The sequence below is a fragment of the Botryllus schlosseri genome, chromosome 11 (assembly GCF_051294905.1).
Source record: "Botryllus schlosseri isolate E-star chromosome 11, Bs_hap1, whole genome shotgun sequence".
NCBI classification, from domain to species: Eukaryota; Metazoa; Chordata; class Ascidiacea; order Stolidobranchia; family Styelidae; genus Botryllus; species Botryllus schlosseri.
In genome coordinates this window covers 3,904,117-3,918,573 of record NC_137246.1, presented here as the reverse complement: position 1 = coordinate 3,918,573, position 14,457 = coordinate 3,904,117, and the positions used below count along the sequence as shown (strand labels likewise).

The 14,457-nt window shown below is 40.7% G+C and overlaps 1 protein-coding gene and 1 long non-coding RNA gene across 3 annotated transcripts in view; one reads left to right on the top strand and one right to left on the bottom strand.

The window, feature by feature from the left end:
• The window catches only part of LOC145449874 (uncharacterized), a 157,283-nt gene that overhangs the window by 119,738 nt on the left and 23,088 nt on the right, over window positions 1-14,457 (bottom strand). The window lies entirely within an intron of this gene.
• On the top strand, window positions 5,719-13,813 carry LOC145450458 (uncharacterized). Of its 2 annotated transcripts, none has more exons than XM_080328980.1 (2): window positions 5,719-6,240; window positions 11,765-13,813. In XM_080328980.1, the coding sequence occupies exons 1-2, from the start codon at window positions 6,117-6,119 to the stop codon at window positions 12,646-12,648; spliced, it is 1,008 nt and encodes a 335-aa protein (XP_080185106.1). In that variant the 5' UTR covers window positions 5,719-6,116; the 3' UTR covers window positions 12,649-13,813. The 2 variants fall into 2 exon arrangements, with proteins under 2 accessions (XP_080185106.1, XP_080185107.1); XM_080328981.1 differs by lacking the exon at window positions 5,719-6,240 and adding an exon at window positions 9,881-11,578.

Sequence of the window (14,457 nt, the reverse complement as noted above, 5' to 3'; positions counted from 1 at the left end):
ACGGAGTTGCGATACGGCCCCATGAGGTCATCTAGTCTGCGCCCCCGTTTTTTTTCTCCTCCATGCTATCCGTGATTGCTGAGCGCCTAGCAGGATAGCTGCGGATACCATTTTTCGAGTCTTTGGTATGACCCGGCCGGGGATCGAACCCACGACCTACCGCTCGAGAAGCCGGACGCATAACCATTACACTATCTCGCTCTGGTAAGGGTATCCGGCGTAAAACGTCAGCCGAACAGCAGTGCAGATCACCGATGCACGGCAGCGACCCCAAACTTGGGAAAAGTTATGACTGAGAAGTAAAATCTGGGGGTATCTATACAATGCAGATAGTGTATTTTGTTCCAATGAAGAGGTCAGACATCGTGAGTCAAAGCCCCATCATAAACACAGGCATTGAGCACTAGGATTGTCCATAATTTGGAAAATCTCAAAATTTATGCGTATCCATGTCTCATTCTATAGATTATAGTTGAAAAACGTCAATAAACCTGCAATAAGCTCATGGGAAAGTCGTTAACATTTGTCTAAATGCGTTTGAAAGTAGCTGCCGTAGAGTGGGCGTGTCAGCGACCATAGAACGGCAAGCAGATTAGTAATCACGAAATCACGGCGTTTGATTGGCTAATCTGCTATGCTTGAATGATCACGACCTTGGCGGCTTGTTGATCTGCTGGTCAAGGAGTCGGCTAATGGCGGTGATTCTGTAAGCGCATTGTAGATTGGTCCGTGAATAATGATTTAGGATTAATTCAGAACATGTTGAGTTACGAAATACATGAAAAGAACAGCTGCTTCACAATATCTTTAAATAATGACTGGATGGCTTATTGTGAAGGTAACCGTTGTGGCCTGTGTGCCTTGATTTCATTCATGGAAAGGGGAAAAATATTGCAAAGGCGCTTATGCAAGTGCCAACCGAATTTCTAGTTTCAGAGGGGATGCACCATCATTGAATACAAATATGAAACTTGACATTGACACTACTTTGTCTGATCTTATTAGGCTGTTGTCGTGGTATATAATTGAAGTCTTGAATGCTGTAAGAGCTGGATGAATCTGTCATTTATGCTTGGCACTTGTCAGATTACTGCAGCATAATGAATCATACCATCATGTGCTTTCAAAGTCCTCAATGATGCCGCGCATGAGGTCTAAAGTAGGCTTACCATACGTCCTCTTTTAAGAGGATTTGTCCTCTTTTTTGACTTTTTTGAAAGTGTCCTCGGAGGACGCCCTTTTGTCCTCTTTTTTGAGATGTTGTCCTCTTTTTTGAAAATTTAGGTCAGATTTAGAGGAAATTGCGAGTGATATGCCGCAAATTAGCGCAGAAGTGAAGCTCCGGCGGGTATTTCGGAGGCAAAAGCGGTTATTTTAGCTCAGAGCGAAAAGATGACCTTTTTTTTCTTTTTTTTTTAGCCATCCACCTGGCAAATGTCGAGAGAAAAACGTTTATTCTGAGCTCTGAGCGGAAGTGATGACCTTTTTTTTTTTTTTTAGTCAACCGATCACGAAGTAGGAAAAATTTACCGGTTTTTGAGAATTCTTCTCCAGTTTTGCATGTCTGAAATTTCTGAAAAAGTGTCCTCTTTTTACATTTCCAAAATATGGTAAGCCTATCTAAAGACGAGTACAGACTATGCTGGTAGGACCAGCAAAGTGACAGTTTGCTTACATTGCCTAGCATGTCCTTAATGAATCTAAGATCATTACCGGCTGCATAACGACTAATGCTTGAATCAAACCAGACATGGACATAAAAAGGATGCATTGAAGCGGTGTGGTAGTTACTCTTCTTCATAAATCCAATGTAAGCTAGGCTACCTGGTCGGCCCACATATCTTCTGAGCATACAGGATTGTGTCCATCTCACATGGTATGCTGCACCAGTTTGGCGATGTCTAATATGCCTTACCTGCACCCAGAAAAACAGGACCACTTGGCGTAATCTCAAGCATATCAGATAGGTATATCTGGGATCTATACTTAGTTCTAGAAGTTCACAATCATTTGCTGTTTCACCTCTGTCATGCCTGCAAGCGGCTATGGTTGCTCTAAACCAGTGGTTCCCAAACGGTGGGGAATTCCCCACTGGTGGGAATTCAATGATTTCAGGTGGGGAATAGACGCATTTGTCCAAAATTATATACAGGACAGCCTAGATATTCACGGAGATACCTGCGCAATTACCGTTACCAGTTAACTGCAGGGGAATGTATGTATCGAAAATTATATTGCGTGTTGCTCACAAAACCTCATTTTACTCTGGATGACCAATCATGGCGTCAGTTTGACGTGAAATAACGCTCTCGCGAAATTCCGAGCGTTACTGGTATCGGTTCACAATACGTTTTATGTTTGCAGTTAAAGGCGATTGTCTTGCGTACTGGTGTGGTTGTGTGTGTTGTGTAGTCAAACCAGCAGATAGCTGCTCTGTGATGACGAACATGCTGGGTAGTAGGGAGCAGGACAGTAACTGCCGCACTCCAAACCCCCCAGTTAGGGGGGGCGAGCTCGAAGAGGCCCAAAATTATTTCGTGAATTAACATAAATTAAAGTATTTTTTTGGAAATTTCTGCCACTTTATCAAAAAATTTTCGCGCTAGCTGTGCGATTTAATATCGCTGAATATCTGATTATTCGGTACCCTTCCCCCACGAAAATACGTAGAATTTATAGAAATGGAGACTTCGGCGTCGGTCAATAATTACTGCGCCACGGCGCACCAAGGCCATATTATATGCAACTCCGAGAAGTGTGCCAGAACGATCAGCAGCGAGAAGACCTTGGCCGAGAAGGAATGGCCTTGTGTTGACCGAAAACTTCGATATATATACAATAAACAATATACATATGTGTTTGATTGTCTATAGGCGGCTAAATGGCTGGCGCCGAATGTTCCTGTCCTGGCGATCTAAACCCCACAGGCAAATGCCATCCCGCAGGGAAAAATTATTTGCCAGTAAAGCAATACCAATTTGAAATCGTGTGTGGTTTTTAGTTTCGGCGATTTCCATATCTTTTGACATAGCAGATATAGGAAGAAGGTCACAAAATAGCATAACGTAATGAAATCAATATACCAACGGGTCCGCCTGAAAATGTTTAATTCTTATTTAGGGGTCCTACCTTTTCCAACACACCTCATTCAGCTCTACCGGTAAATCTGATTACGTGAGCAGATAGGGGATAAAAAATTGATAACAAAATATATGCAATTCCCAATCATATTCACCGATTCAAACACGAACTATGTAAATTTTTCGCGCTTTGCGCGTTTAGTCCAAAATAGGCGACGCGCTAAATAGTATACCCAATGTAGCTGATAAGTAGTGGGAAAAAGCGTACAGGCTTCGCGGGACTGAGGGGGTTCTGCGGGGCGAAGCCCCCCCCCCCAGAAGTTACGTTTATCACCGCGTGGTGGCCCAAGATCAACGTTTTTTTGGCGGGGCTGACGAAGTGCTGTTACTGTCCGGGTGGGGAATGAAGGCTTGGAATAAATCTGAAGTGGGGAATGAAGACAAAAAGGTTGGGAACCACTGCTCTAAACCTATCGGTACCTAGTTTTAACATTAAAACATTCAATGACCAGATGTCTCATTTTATTATCAAATCATCAACGTACAATAATGCGCTTACAGAATCATTGCCGTTAGCGAACTTCTAGAACTAGTAGAATCCCATAATCAGCCTGCCGCTGTGGTAGTGATCATTCAAGCATAGCTGATTAACCAATCATACATTGATAACGCGCCCCAAGTTTTCGAAGACGCCATCTCCATCAGCGCTAACGGTAAATCTGATTACGTGACCGCAAAATGATAAAAAAGTTCTGCAATAACTAATATTATTGACAAAATTCAGTAATGAATTTGAAAATTTATTTGCGACACACACACGGTGTCATACAATAACAAGGAAGTTAACTCCGTGCTGGGCTGGAAAGTAGAAATTCCAAGATACTTGGAAGACGTAATTCGATGAACCAATCCCTCTAAGGCCGTGTTTTTCATCCCTGCTGTGCCTTCATCCCAAAGTTAAATTATGTACCTTTTATAAGACAACAAAGAATATAATGTCACTTCTTCATCATCATGAAAGATAATTTTCTATTTTTCGACGATACCTATTTGACTATATGCTGTGGGTTGCATCCAGAAACATGTCATTTTCAGTGACGTGCGTAGCTGTGTACTTCATCATTCTTATGCATGCAGCCTCCCACAGTTGAGAAAAATATCGATACTGTAATTCTCGTGGAGGCAAGGAGAGTATAACTTTAGTAGTTGGAAAATCATCTCTCTCTCATCTCGAATCATTAAAATTAATACCAGATTCAGAGTCGCGTACTCAAACCATTTTGACCGGCACTATAGTTGAGAACCACTGATCCAATGTTTTTCTGCGCGTCATATATAAAGCATAACTATTTACTGGGTGAACTAGGGCGTATAGCTAATAAAAAAACAGGGTTGAAATGATTCGAGTCGCGATTTTTCGGTGACTCGACTCGACTTGAGTCAATTTGTGCATTGACTCGACTTGTACTCGAGTTATTGCGCATGACTCGTACCAAGTCATATGACTTGAGCATCAGTCGACCAAGACCGACATTTCGTTGTGATGACGAAGAATAGTAAAGTTACCACACTGTTGGTATTTCGTTCATTAGTACCGCTATTTGAAAATGCCACCGGAAATGAATTGGCTTGACTCGAGTCAAAACTATAAAAGTGAGATAAACTTTGACTTATAATTACAACCCTGCGAGCACCGACGGAAGTCGTTTGAAAACAGGGTTTTCTCTGCCTTCTACAAAATATGAAGTTACCGTCATGAAATGTCGAATAATCGGAGTGGGGAGAGCGCTTTAGCTCAATGTACTATTTTTAGATGATACACAATCTCCTTATGTAGGCACAGGCTTGGTTGGTCGGAATTTCATGCCGGCGACGTCATATTTTGTGATACGATTGTTGATATACAATGTTTCTTTCAATTCCCACTACTTGCTGACGATTACCCTTGACGAGTGTCAGCTAATAATATTCGGGTTCATTTCAATATGAATATACTATTCAATTCTCTACTGGTTGATGACGATTACCCCTGACGAGTGTCAGACAGAAATATTCGGGTTTATTTCAATACAGATATATCATTCAACTGTATACTGAAGTTTTGTACCTCCGGGAGACTCTTCCAGTACAACCATATGAACGACCGAATTACCTAAAATCGGTCGTTAGTGTACACGTTTTGTGAAAAGTTTTTCGGCGACCGGCGTCGTTGCTGATTAAATCATGGTCATGTGAGATCCGGAGAAGCGTCTATATTTATAACTTTATATCATATATATACAATGCATAACAAATATACGTTACACGTATACAAATTACACGTAAGCTACGTACACGTTTTTGATATGCATCGTGTCGTATCGCGTATCTTCGGGGCGGATATAAATAATGCAGGCCGAATCGAAAACACACCAGCAGCAGACTGCCCGACACCAGATCGCAGTTAGGGGCTGTATTCGTTGTTATTTACCATTTTACCGCAGAGTATGTTAACCGCATTACGCATATAATCTGACGTTGACGATTATTAATTATTATTAATTCTGAACTGGTATCAGAAAGTAAACAGCAGAAGCCACACTGCGATTTGCAATAAATATCCATTATCAAAAATTGTAATAGTTTCGTTCCTTTGACACTTTGTCGATGCACGGTTCATGTTGTGCACCAGTAATCTATAGTAATGTTTTGAGTGTCTAGTTAGATTTGTATTGTGATGGGTTTTTGTTTGTATGACTCGGCTACTAGTCGAGGTTCCGCGACAGCTTGCAGATCAGCTTCAGTGTTCCGCGGGTTACTAAACGTCAAGAATGAATGACTGATTTAAATCAACCGTCTTTTGATACAGAATATTGACACTTACAAGCGTCTCGCTCAAGCGGTCGCACGGGCACATGATTGCTGGTAATAAAAATAGAAAAACGGCAATACCCATTCTTGACAACGGGAATTATCACCTCAAACGCAACCTGGGCATTAGTTTCTGAAATATACCGCGCCACGAAGACTGCAAGTGGTCGTTCGTCGATAAACAGAATGGTTCGGTGTGGAGCAATCACAAGGGAGCAACGATCGAATGTTAAGGAGATGGTCGATTTGATTCTTCACGCTGATAGCGTACGGTGTGACAACGAACAGGATGATTCCATGCAGAGTCCAGGTATCGTCTCAACGAATATTCCCGCTGCTTCCTTTGGCTGTTTATCTTGTTTTGATGCAAAGATTCGCTAGCTGTAACTAGAATTCTGAGCGTGTTAACGCAAGTAATATGTCCCTCTTTCGTATATCTCTTACTGTATCCTCACAGGAAGGTGACACACAATAATGTCAAGGATGCAATTAATAACTACTGGATCCGAAACTTCGCCAAAGCGATTTAGCAACGGGGCTATAGAGTATTATAAAATTAATACCAATAAAAACTGGAGAATTCTCGTTGACTCGCATAGTGTTGAAGACGATTCGTGAAGTAACACAATCCAATACATAACACTGGTCGACAGAATGAGAAAAATGTATTTGGCAGAACTTCTACGTGTGTTTTCTGTGGTTTTCAATGTTTCTGATTACGAATATGACATTAGTTCTTCAAGATTGACTTTAGTGTAGATACCCCTTATATGCAGCCTAGCTTACAGTATTTATACTCCAAAAAGATCACCTAGTAGGACGTAAATCGTAGCTTTCCATATACTTTTATACGGGACATGAATAGATAATAATTCGTGTCGTTATAGTAGGGTTACCATATTTTAGAATCGCTGAAGGAGGACACTTTTATCAAATCATAAAAGTTAGTGCATCGAACTTGAAAACAGCTGATTTTGAAATATTTACTGGAAGTCTCAATAAAGATACTCAACTCCCGAATTACCCACTTTTTACGATACTTATGTGGTGTTGACTATAAAAAAGGTCGTCACTTGACTCGACTCCCGAACGCCCGCATTACCAATTTTGCGTCATTCATCCCAATTTTCAGTTGACCTTGTCCATCAGCAAAACTGTCAAACCTGTAAAGGAGGACGAATTGCCAAAAAGGAGGACGTTTATGTTGACATTTTCGATTTCCCGAAAAAGGAGGGCAAATTCTCCTAGAGCAGGGGTTCTCAACTTTCCTTGTATAACGGGCCGCATTTTAACAGCAAAAGACGCTGCGGGCCGCAGAACTATGTTACCTTGCATTCATGGGCTACTATTAAATTTAGGCTATTGTAGCCGATTTACCAGTCGTAGACCGGCATTTAGTACATTTCTTTGCATTATAAAGTAATAATGAACAGCGTTCGTAAGTTTGCAGCTGCTGCTTATGAGAATGTGTATCTTCTAGCGGCGCATGTAAATCCCTTCATGGAGCGAGCATTACATTCGTTGTCAAGTCGGTATATGCAACTTCAAATCCGTCCACCAGAGAGCCGAACTCTTTGTTCCAATGCGTGGGCGAGCAAGTATAAAATTACTATAACATTTGCGTTACAGAGACCATTATCACATTGAGCTCTGAGTGATATGAGAAGAAATCTGGTGTTTGGGGGCATTTCTGAGCAAAACAATCAACATTTCTCCTTTCCGTTCATGCCTAGGGCAATGTACCAATAGTTACGGAAATCAGCTTTGTCAAGTTGATATTTTTCGCTGGTCCCCTCCCCACGTTTGCCCACCCTGCCAGTATTTCTCTGCATATATGTCCACTCTGATGAAATTCAACCAGATAATTAGTTATACAATGTCGGTGGATTCATCCAAGGCTGCGTAAAAGTAGTCTACGCGGCAACGTGTTTCAGAACAGGCGATTAAAGATTGACTAATATTGATGTTACTCGTCTGGTCAGGATTGAATCAGACGATTGCATCTTCGAAATTTGTCTGGTGATGTTGTCCTTGCTGCTAAGTTCCGGAAACAGCAAATATTCGCAAAGTATGTTACGATTTTATTGAAATCACACCTTCTATATCAGATTTCTTGGGTTTAGCGATATTCGAAGCAATTTTAAACGATGCGTCTGTAACGTCGTCGGCAATCTCAACAACCGTTCGCAGTGAGTCAAACACTCTTTAAAAGTGTAGGCCTACTAAGAAGCGGGATTCTCTTGAACCAGAGTCCAGCCGAATAATGATTCAATACAATAACAATCTGAAGTCGAGCATATATCAAGAAACGAGAGCACATTGAAGCAGTGGTTCTCAAACATTTTTAGTCACGCCCCCCCCCCTTTTTGATAGGGAAAAATTTCGTGCCCCCTTATCGTCATATAACAAAATGCAACCAGAATGCTAGCAATACAAACGGCTAATAGTTTGATGGCATGGAAGGTTATAGCCGTTGATCAGAGAATTCTCAAATATGAAATTCGGACTATACACAGAGAAATAACAGTGAGGGATAAATTGCGCGCAGCGCGAAATTTTTTTCAGTTGACCGCACCTTCGCGCCCCCTTCAGATGCTTCACGCACCAAAGAGGGCGCGTGCCCCCAGTTTGAGAACCACTGTCTTCAAGAATGAGTAATCAAACGAAACAGAGACGGTGCGATAAAAGAGCTAAGTATCTAAATTAATTTGTAACAATACCGTGTCATTAGTAATTGCGTTTATAATGAAAGATGTCGCGGGCCACAAAATATACGTCTGCGGGCCGCATGCGGCCCGCGGGCCGCGGGTTGAGAACCCCTGTCCTAGAGGATGACATATGGTAACCCTACACTATGGACTCTTTCACCTCTAAAACCACATAGAAGTTGACATCAAAGCAGAATAAACAATATATGATAAGACGCAGTTTACGTTCATCGGGATACATTTTTCGTGTCATTCTCTGGCAATATATAAGTGGTGAAAAGACCACCAGTTTGTATCGGCCAATGCAAATGATGTAATTTGGGAATGGAACGTTGAATACGTCGTGTACTGCACAAGAAACCACGTGTCACCGGTCGTGGCCGGTATTTGTCGGTCACATGATCGCGTTTAATCAATTAGTCTGTTGCACAAGAAATATTAGTTAACTGTCAACCGTTTCCGGTCATGGTGAGATCTAACTTGAAGATAGAATGTATCGATGACGTTGAGGTTACAGATTTATTCCCGCTTCTAGTAATGTATCCGTTTGTAGCTAATTTCACGAAGCAAAAATGTTTCAGTTATAATGATCTGAGTAACGTAACGGCTGTCACTATATAGGTATATAGTCCTGAGTATAGGTTACTGCTTTCGTGTGGCCTTAACTAATGTAATTGATAGTTGATTGCGTTCAGACAAACTTGGACAACTGGACAATTCTAGTTGTCCATGATAATTAGACTAATTAGACTAAATTTGCGAAATGTTTATATTCTTTAATTCTATACTTCTAATCTAATTTGTGAAATGTTTCTATGCTCTAATTTTGATTCTAATCGAATTTTTTTACTAAAAATGCTACAGAACTGTATCAAGTCGAGTCAAGCTTGCTGTGCACACTCACAGTTTCCTTATGAAAAAGAACTCCGGTTGGTATGAAGTGAAGTTGATCCTATTTCCAAGCCTTTGTGAATTCAATAATTCTAATTCCAATCTAATGTGGAAAAACTGTAAATATAATTCTTATTCTAGTCTAATTTGGAAAAAACTCTGTAGCTATAAATTTTAATTTTAATCTAATTTGGAAAAACTATGTAGCTATAATTCCGATAGTGCTGACTAATTTGTAAAGAAAACTGTGTAGGTATAAATCTAATTCCAATCTAAAGTAAAAAACACTATGTAGCTATAATTTTATTTCTAATCCAATTTGTAAGAGCTATTCATAATTCATTTCAAAATTATGGTTATCCTTGTGCGCAGTGTCGTCGATTTTACACTATTGAATTCGGCTAACTCATATGCTCTCGTGGTGGAAGGTGCCGCCACCTCAGACATTTATTTCGTTCGAATGCGTATATTCAGGTGAGGTGATAGCCAGGACCGTTGCTGCCGCACCCCGAATCCCTCGATCGGGGGGTGATCGAGCTCGAAAGGGGCCCTAAAGTATTTCGTGACGTAACATAAATTATAGAGTATTTCTTCGGAAATTTATGCAACTTTTTCAAAATATTTTCGCGCTGCTTGCAATTTATTATTGCCAAATTTCTTGATTATTGGGTACACTTTCTCAACAAAAATACGCATGATATATAGTGATGGGCACTTAGGCGTCGGTCATTACCGCGTCACGACGCACCAAGGCATGTGAAGTTACATGCCATGTAACATGCAACTTCAAGAAGTGTGCCTGAACGATCAGCAGCGAGAAGACCTTGGCCGAAAAGGACTGCCCTTGTGCTTACCGAAACCTTCGATTTATATATACAATATACATATATGTTTAATTGTCCATAGGCGCCTAATTGGCTAGCGCCGAATGTTCCTGTCCTGGCGATCTTCACCCCACAAGAAAAATCCCATCATCTCGCAGGGAAAAGTTATTTGCCAGTAAAAAAACACCAATTGAAAATCGTGTGCGTCTTTTAGTTCCGAAAGTTTGGACGATTTCAATATATTTTAGCATAGCAGATAGAAGGTCACAAAATAGAATCATGTGACGAAGTCATTATACCAACAGGTCCGCCCGAAGATGTTGAATTATTATTTGGGGGTCCTACCTTTTTAACACACCTCACTCAGCTCTACAGGTAAATCTGATTACGTGAACAGAGAGAGGATGAAAAATTTATAGCAATATATATGCAATTCCCGATCATATTGACCGATTCAATCATGAATTATACAATTTTTCGCGATTCGTGCGTATTAGACGATGTCTGCCAACACACTAAACCCAGAGTAGGTGATAAGTAGCGACAAAAAGCTTATAGCCTGAGGGGACAATTCGGTTAATCACGCTATGGGGGGGGGCCAAGACCAACGTTTTGGGGTGCTGAAGAAGTGCAGTTACTGTCCTGCTGATAGCTATCGGTGAGGCACGGTGTTTGTTTTTGGGGTATCTCAAAAACCATATGCCAAAGTGTCGCATGCTCAATTGCTCAACTGTGGTTTATCATTGTGTCGCATTCTCAAATGTAAGTCAACCGAACTAATATAAGAATGCACTTGTGGCAAATCCACCGATCAACATCTTACGGTGAAATCAAACAATACACTGTGGCATATATTCGACATTTAAATCGACCAGTACTGATGGAATCTACCAAACGGACTTTTGAAATTAGAAAATGATGTGACTAAGTACTTAGCAACGCTTGACATGTCGTAGCACGCATCTTCAATTGCATCATAGATCGTGCATATGCTCCACACTCGCGCTAAGCTATATTGTATTTACTAACTGTCAAGTTATCGCACGATTCCGAAACTGTATAATCTCGCATATATACGCATGCGGGAAACTTGGAAAGTCATTCATCATATTTCGGTCTGCCTCGAGACACAATTATTTTGGATTGTCAAAGTAAATGGATGCAATCGCACGGTGTAAAATTAACCGTAGTCACAGCGATGTAAACATACGTCAGCAGGGGAAAGGTGAGAAAAGCAAATAGGAAATTAGAACTATAGTGCAACAACGTTATATACACATGCTATGAAGGTTTAGCATAGTAAAATAGTATCGAATATAGTAAAACTATAGTAAAACAAAATGTTTCATTCTAATTGTCACTGTCCAAAATTACCGGGGATTGAATCATGTAAACTTCTGTTTTTGCATAGATAAAGTCAAGAAAAAGGTCTCGGCAAGAATACGGAACGACATCAAAAAGTCTGCATGCTGCCACGAATTTCACAATGGCACACAACGTAAAAGCGGGACTTGCAAGATAAATATCGGAAATTACAGTGATCCCGAGGCGGGAGCTTGCCGGGCGGGGATCGCAGAGGATCCATATTCGAGTGAAGATGATGTGGATTTGATACCGTCCGATTCGGAAGATAGTGATGTCGACCAAGTGGAGTCAATAAATCAGCGGCATGACGACTCAAATTATTCTGACGCCTCCGATGAAGACGAGCTCACCGGAATTGAAGAGCTTTATTTCGCTGTAAGAATGCAGCGAAGAGGTCGAATGTCATACCCTCTAATGCCGTGCTTGGAAGCAGAGATAAAGCAAATACACGCTGAATGTGAAGAGGCGCCCGCGTGGGAGACATTCAAAGTTGAGGTCAAATCGTTCACGGCTCAGCGAAATTGGAACGTAAGCTTCTTTAGCCAGTACATGCCAATCACGGTGACATCGGGAAATGTAGATTCATTGGTCATCACGCTGTGGCATAAAATCGATAAGGACATAGTCGCTTTCGGGTTACAGCAAGGCACAAACTCTGAGACGCTATTCGTCACAGCACCTGGCCTGCGCGAAGGACCCGTGATTCTTCAAAAGTGTGACACACTTCCATCCGATGTGCCAGACAGTGGCCTGGAGTCAGACAACAGATTTCTGCACAAAGTCCACGATAGATTTCTCAGCTCGCGACGCGGAATTGTATTCAAGGCTGCCTTTAATCCGAATTTACATTTATCGGTTAATGAATCTGGACTTCTGAGTCTCGTGAAGACTTCAAACGATTTCATGCAGTGGGAGATAGAACACTTATAGCCTGCCTATTGGACTTCATAAACAGCAGATGGGTAACAGTGGCACAGACTAGTTATCAGCCGGATACCAATTCTGACAGCTATACTTCAGGACTATCTGCAAGAAAAATCAACCTTCTATCTCTGCCAATCTGTAGGTTGTGGTTTACTTGCAAGCCGATGGTTGAGGCATTACCCCCCACCGTAACCCGGAAGACATTTTAAACTTAGACAACGTACTTCAAAGGACATTATCATTCAAGACTTCAAAGTACATACCTGACATGAGAAGAGGAGATTTGACTATAATAGCATACCCATGCGATTCAATACTGTATATATATATATATATTTGAAAAATGATAAGATTTCTGTTAATGATTCGAATTGTGAGAGTCTTACCCGATTCAAATTTTTGTAAGGTAGAAGAGCTCTATAAAAATGTATTTATTTTATACTAAAGTATATTTAAATTATATTTTTAAATGCATATACGCTACATCAGATTACTGAAGTGAAGTCAATTTTTATGATGTCATTAATAATTACAATTTCAATGCTTACAACTAGGTCCGTATTTTAGTGATATTATACTGCCGATATATGCGCCAAAATTTGTTAACTTGCTGCTGGAATCATTTGTTGTTGTTTTTCCATGCGTACAAGAAGCGTATATTATACGATTTTGCGCATTGTATCACGATTTTACCACGATTTTAAATGACGAAATTAATAATACACTGAACTGAACCTACTATGGTTGGCGAGTTACTTTTATTATTGGGAACGATTCTACTTCTGCGCCTAAGAAACCTTTTTCGTGCAACTGCACGGATTTACTTGATACCAGGGCTGGCGAACCGCACTGAATATCTTATTCTGTTGGCGCAAACTAAGTTGGCGTATTTTTGGAGTCGAGTTTTATCAAAATACGCCAACATTATTTGTGTCAACTGAGGAGTTGATGTATCATCTAAAAATTGTACATTGCGCTTAAGCGATCCATACGACTTGATTATTCAAAACTTCATGCCGGTATCGTCATATTTGGTGATACAATTGTTGATATACAATGTTATATATCTAATTCTCCACTATAGCTGCTTACGACTACTCCTGACGAGGGTCAGCCAAAAGTGTTTATTTCAGTTTGAATAAATTATTGAATTGTTTATTGAAGCTCTGTGCATCCAAGAGTCTTTCTGAATAGCCATTGCAAATCAGTCTGATTTCTGCCCTTCAATTTCAGGGAATAGTTTGAAATTCGAGGCCTTTCGTAGGGGAGACCGGGGACAATTGTAACAGTTTTCGTATTTTCCAACATTACGTGTTTTTCTCGTGGAAATTTCACTTCCAAAGTTTTATATAAAGAAGCCAGCAACTCGATAGTTGATATGAAAACTAAATTGCAACACAATCAACAATCGATCATGGAAATTTTGGGTCGCAAAAATCGCTGCTCAATCGCCCCGTACCCAGGGGCAACTGTACCACCCTTGCGGGGCAATTGTAACAGTGTTATTTATAACTAAACACAAACTAAATGAACAACGAAAACGGAAGCACCAATTGTAATATTGCATGAAACTAAAGGATGAGACGTTTGAACGCTTCCAGGCTACGCCCCATCGCATTTATGGCATCTGAATGCAATATCACCCTTCGTGTCTTGTTCAAGCTTAAAGTGTACAAGAGACACATTCATTCCATCATCTCCCTACACATATTCGGCCTCTTCTACCAAGGTTCTGTTGTTCAGCGGGCATAATGGGTTGGTCATTCGGTCACCTGCGAAGGTGCGAAAGCGACCTGTCTAACATATCTTGGTTGA

Excerpts from the sequence above, each read along its gene's own strand:
- LOC145450458 (XM_080328980.1), top strand. The coding sequence starts at position 6,117 with ATGGTTCGGTGTGGAGCAATCACAAGGGAGCAACGATCGAATGTTAAG. Across the intron at positions 6,241-11,764 it reads TGATTCCATGCAGAGTCCAG|ATAAAGTCAAGAAAAAGGTC; the intron begins GTATCGTCTCAA and ends GTTTTTGCATAG.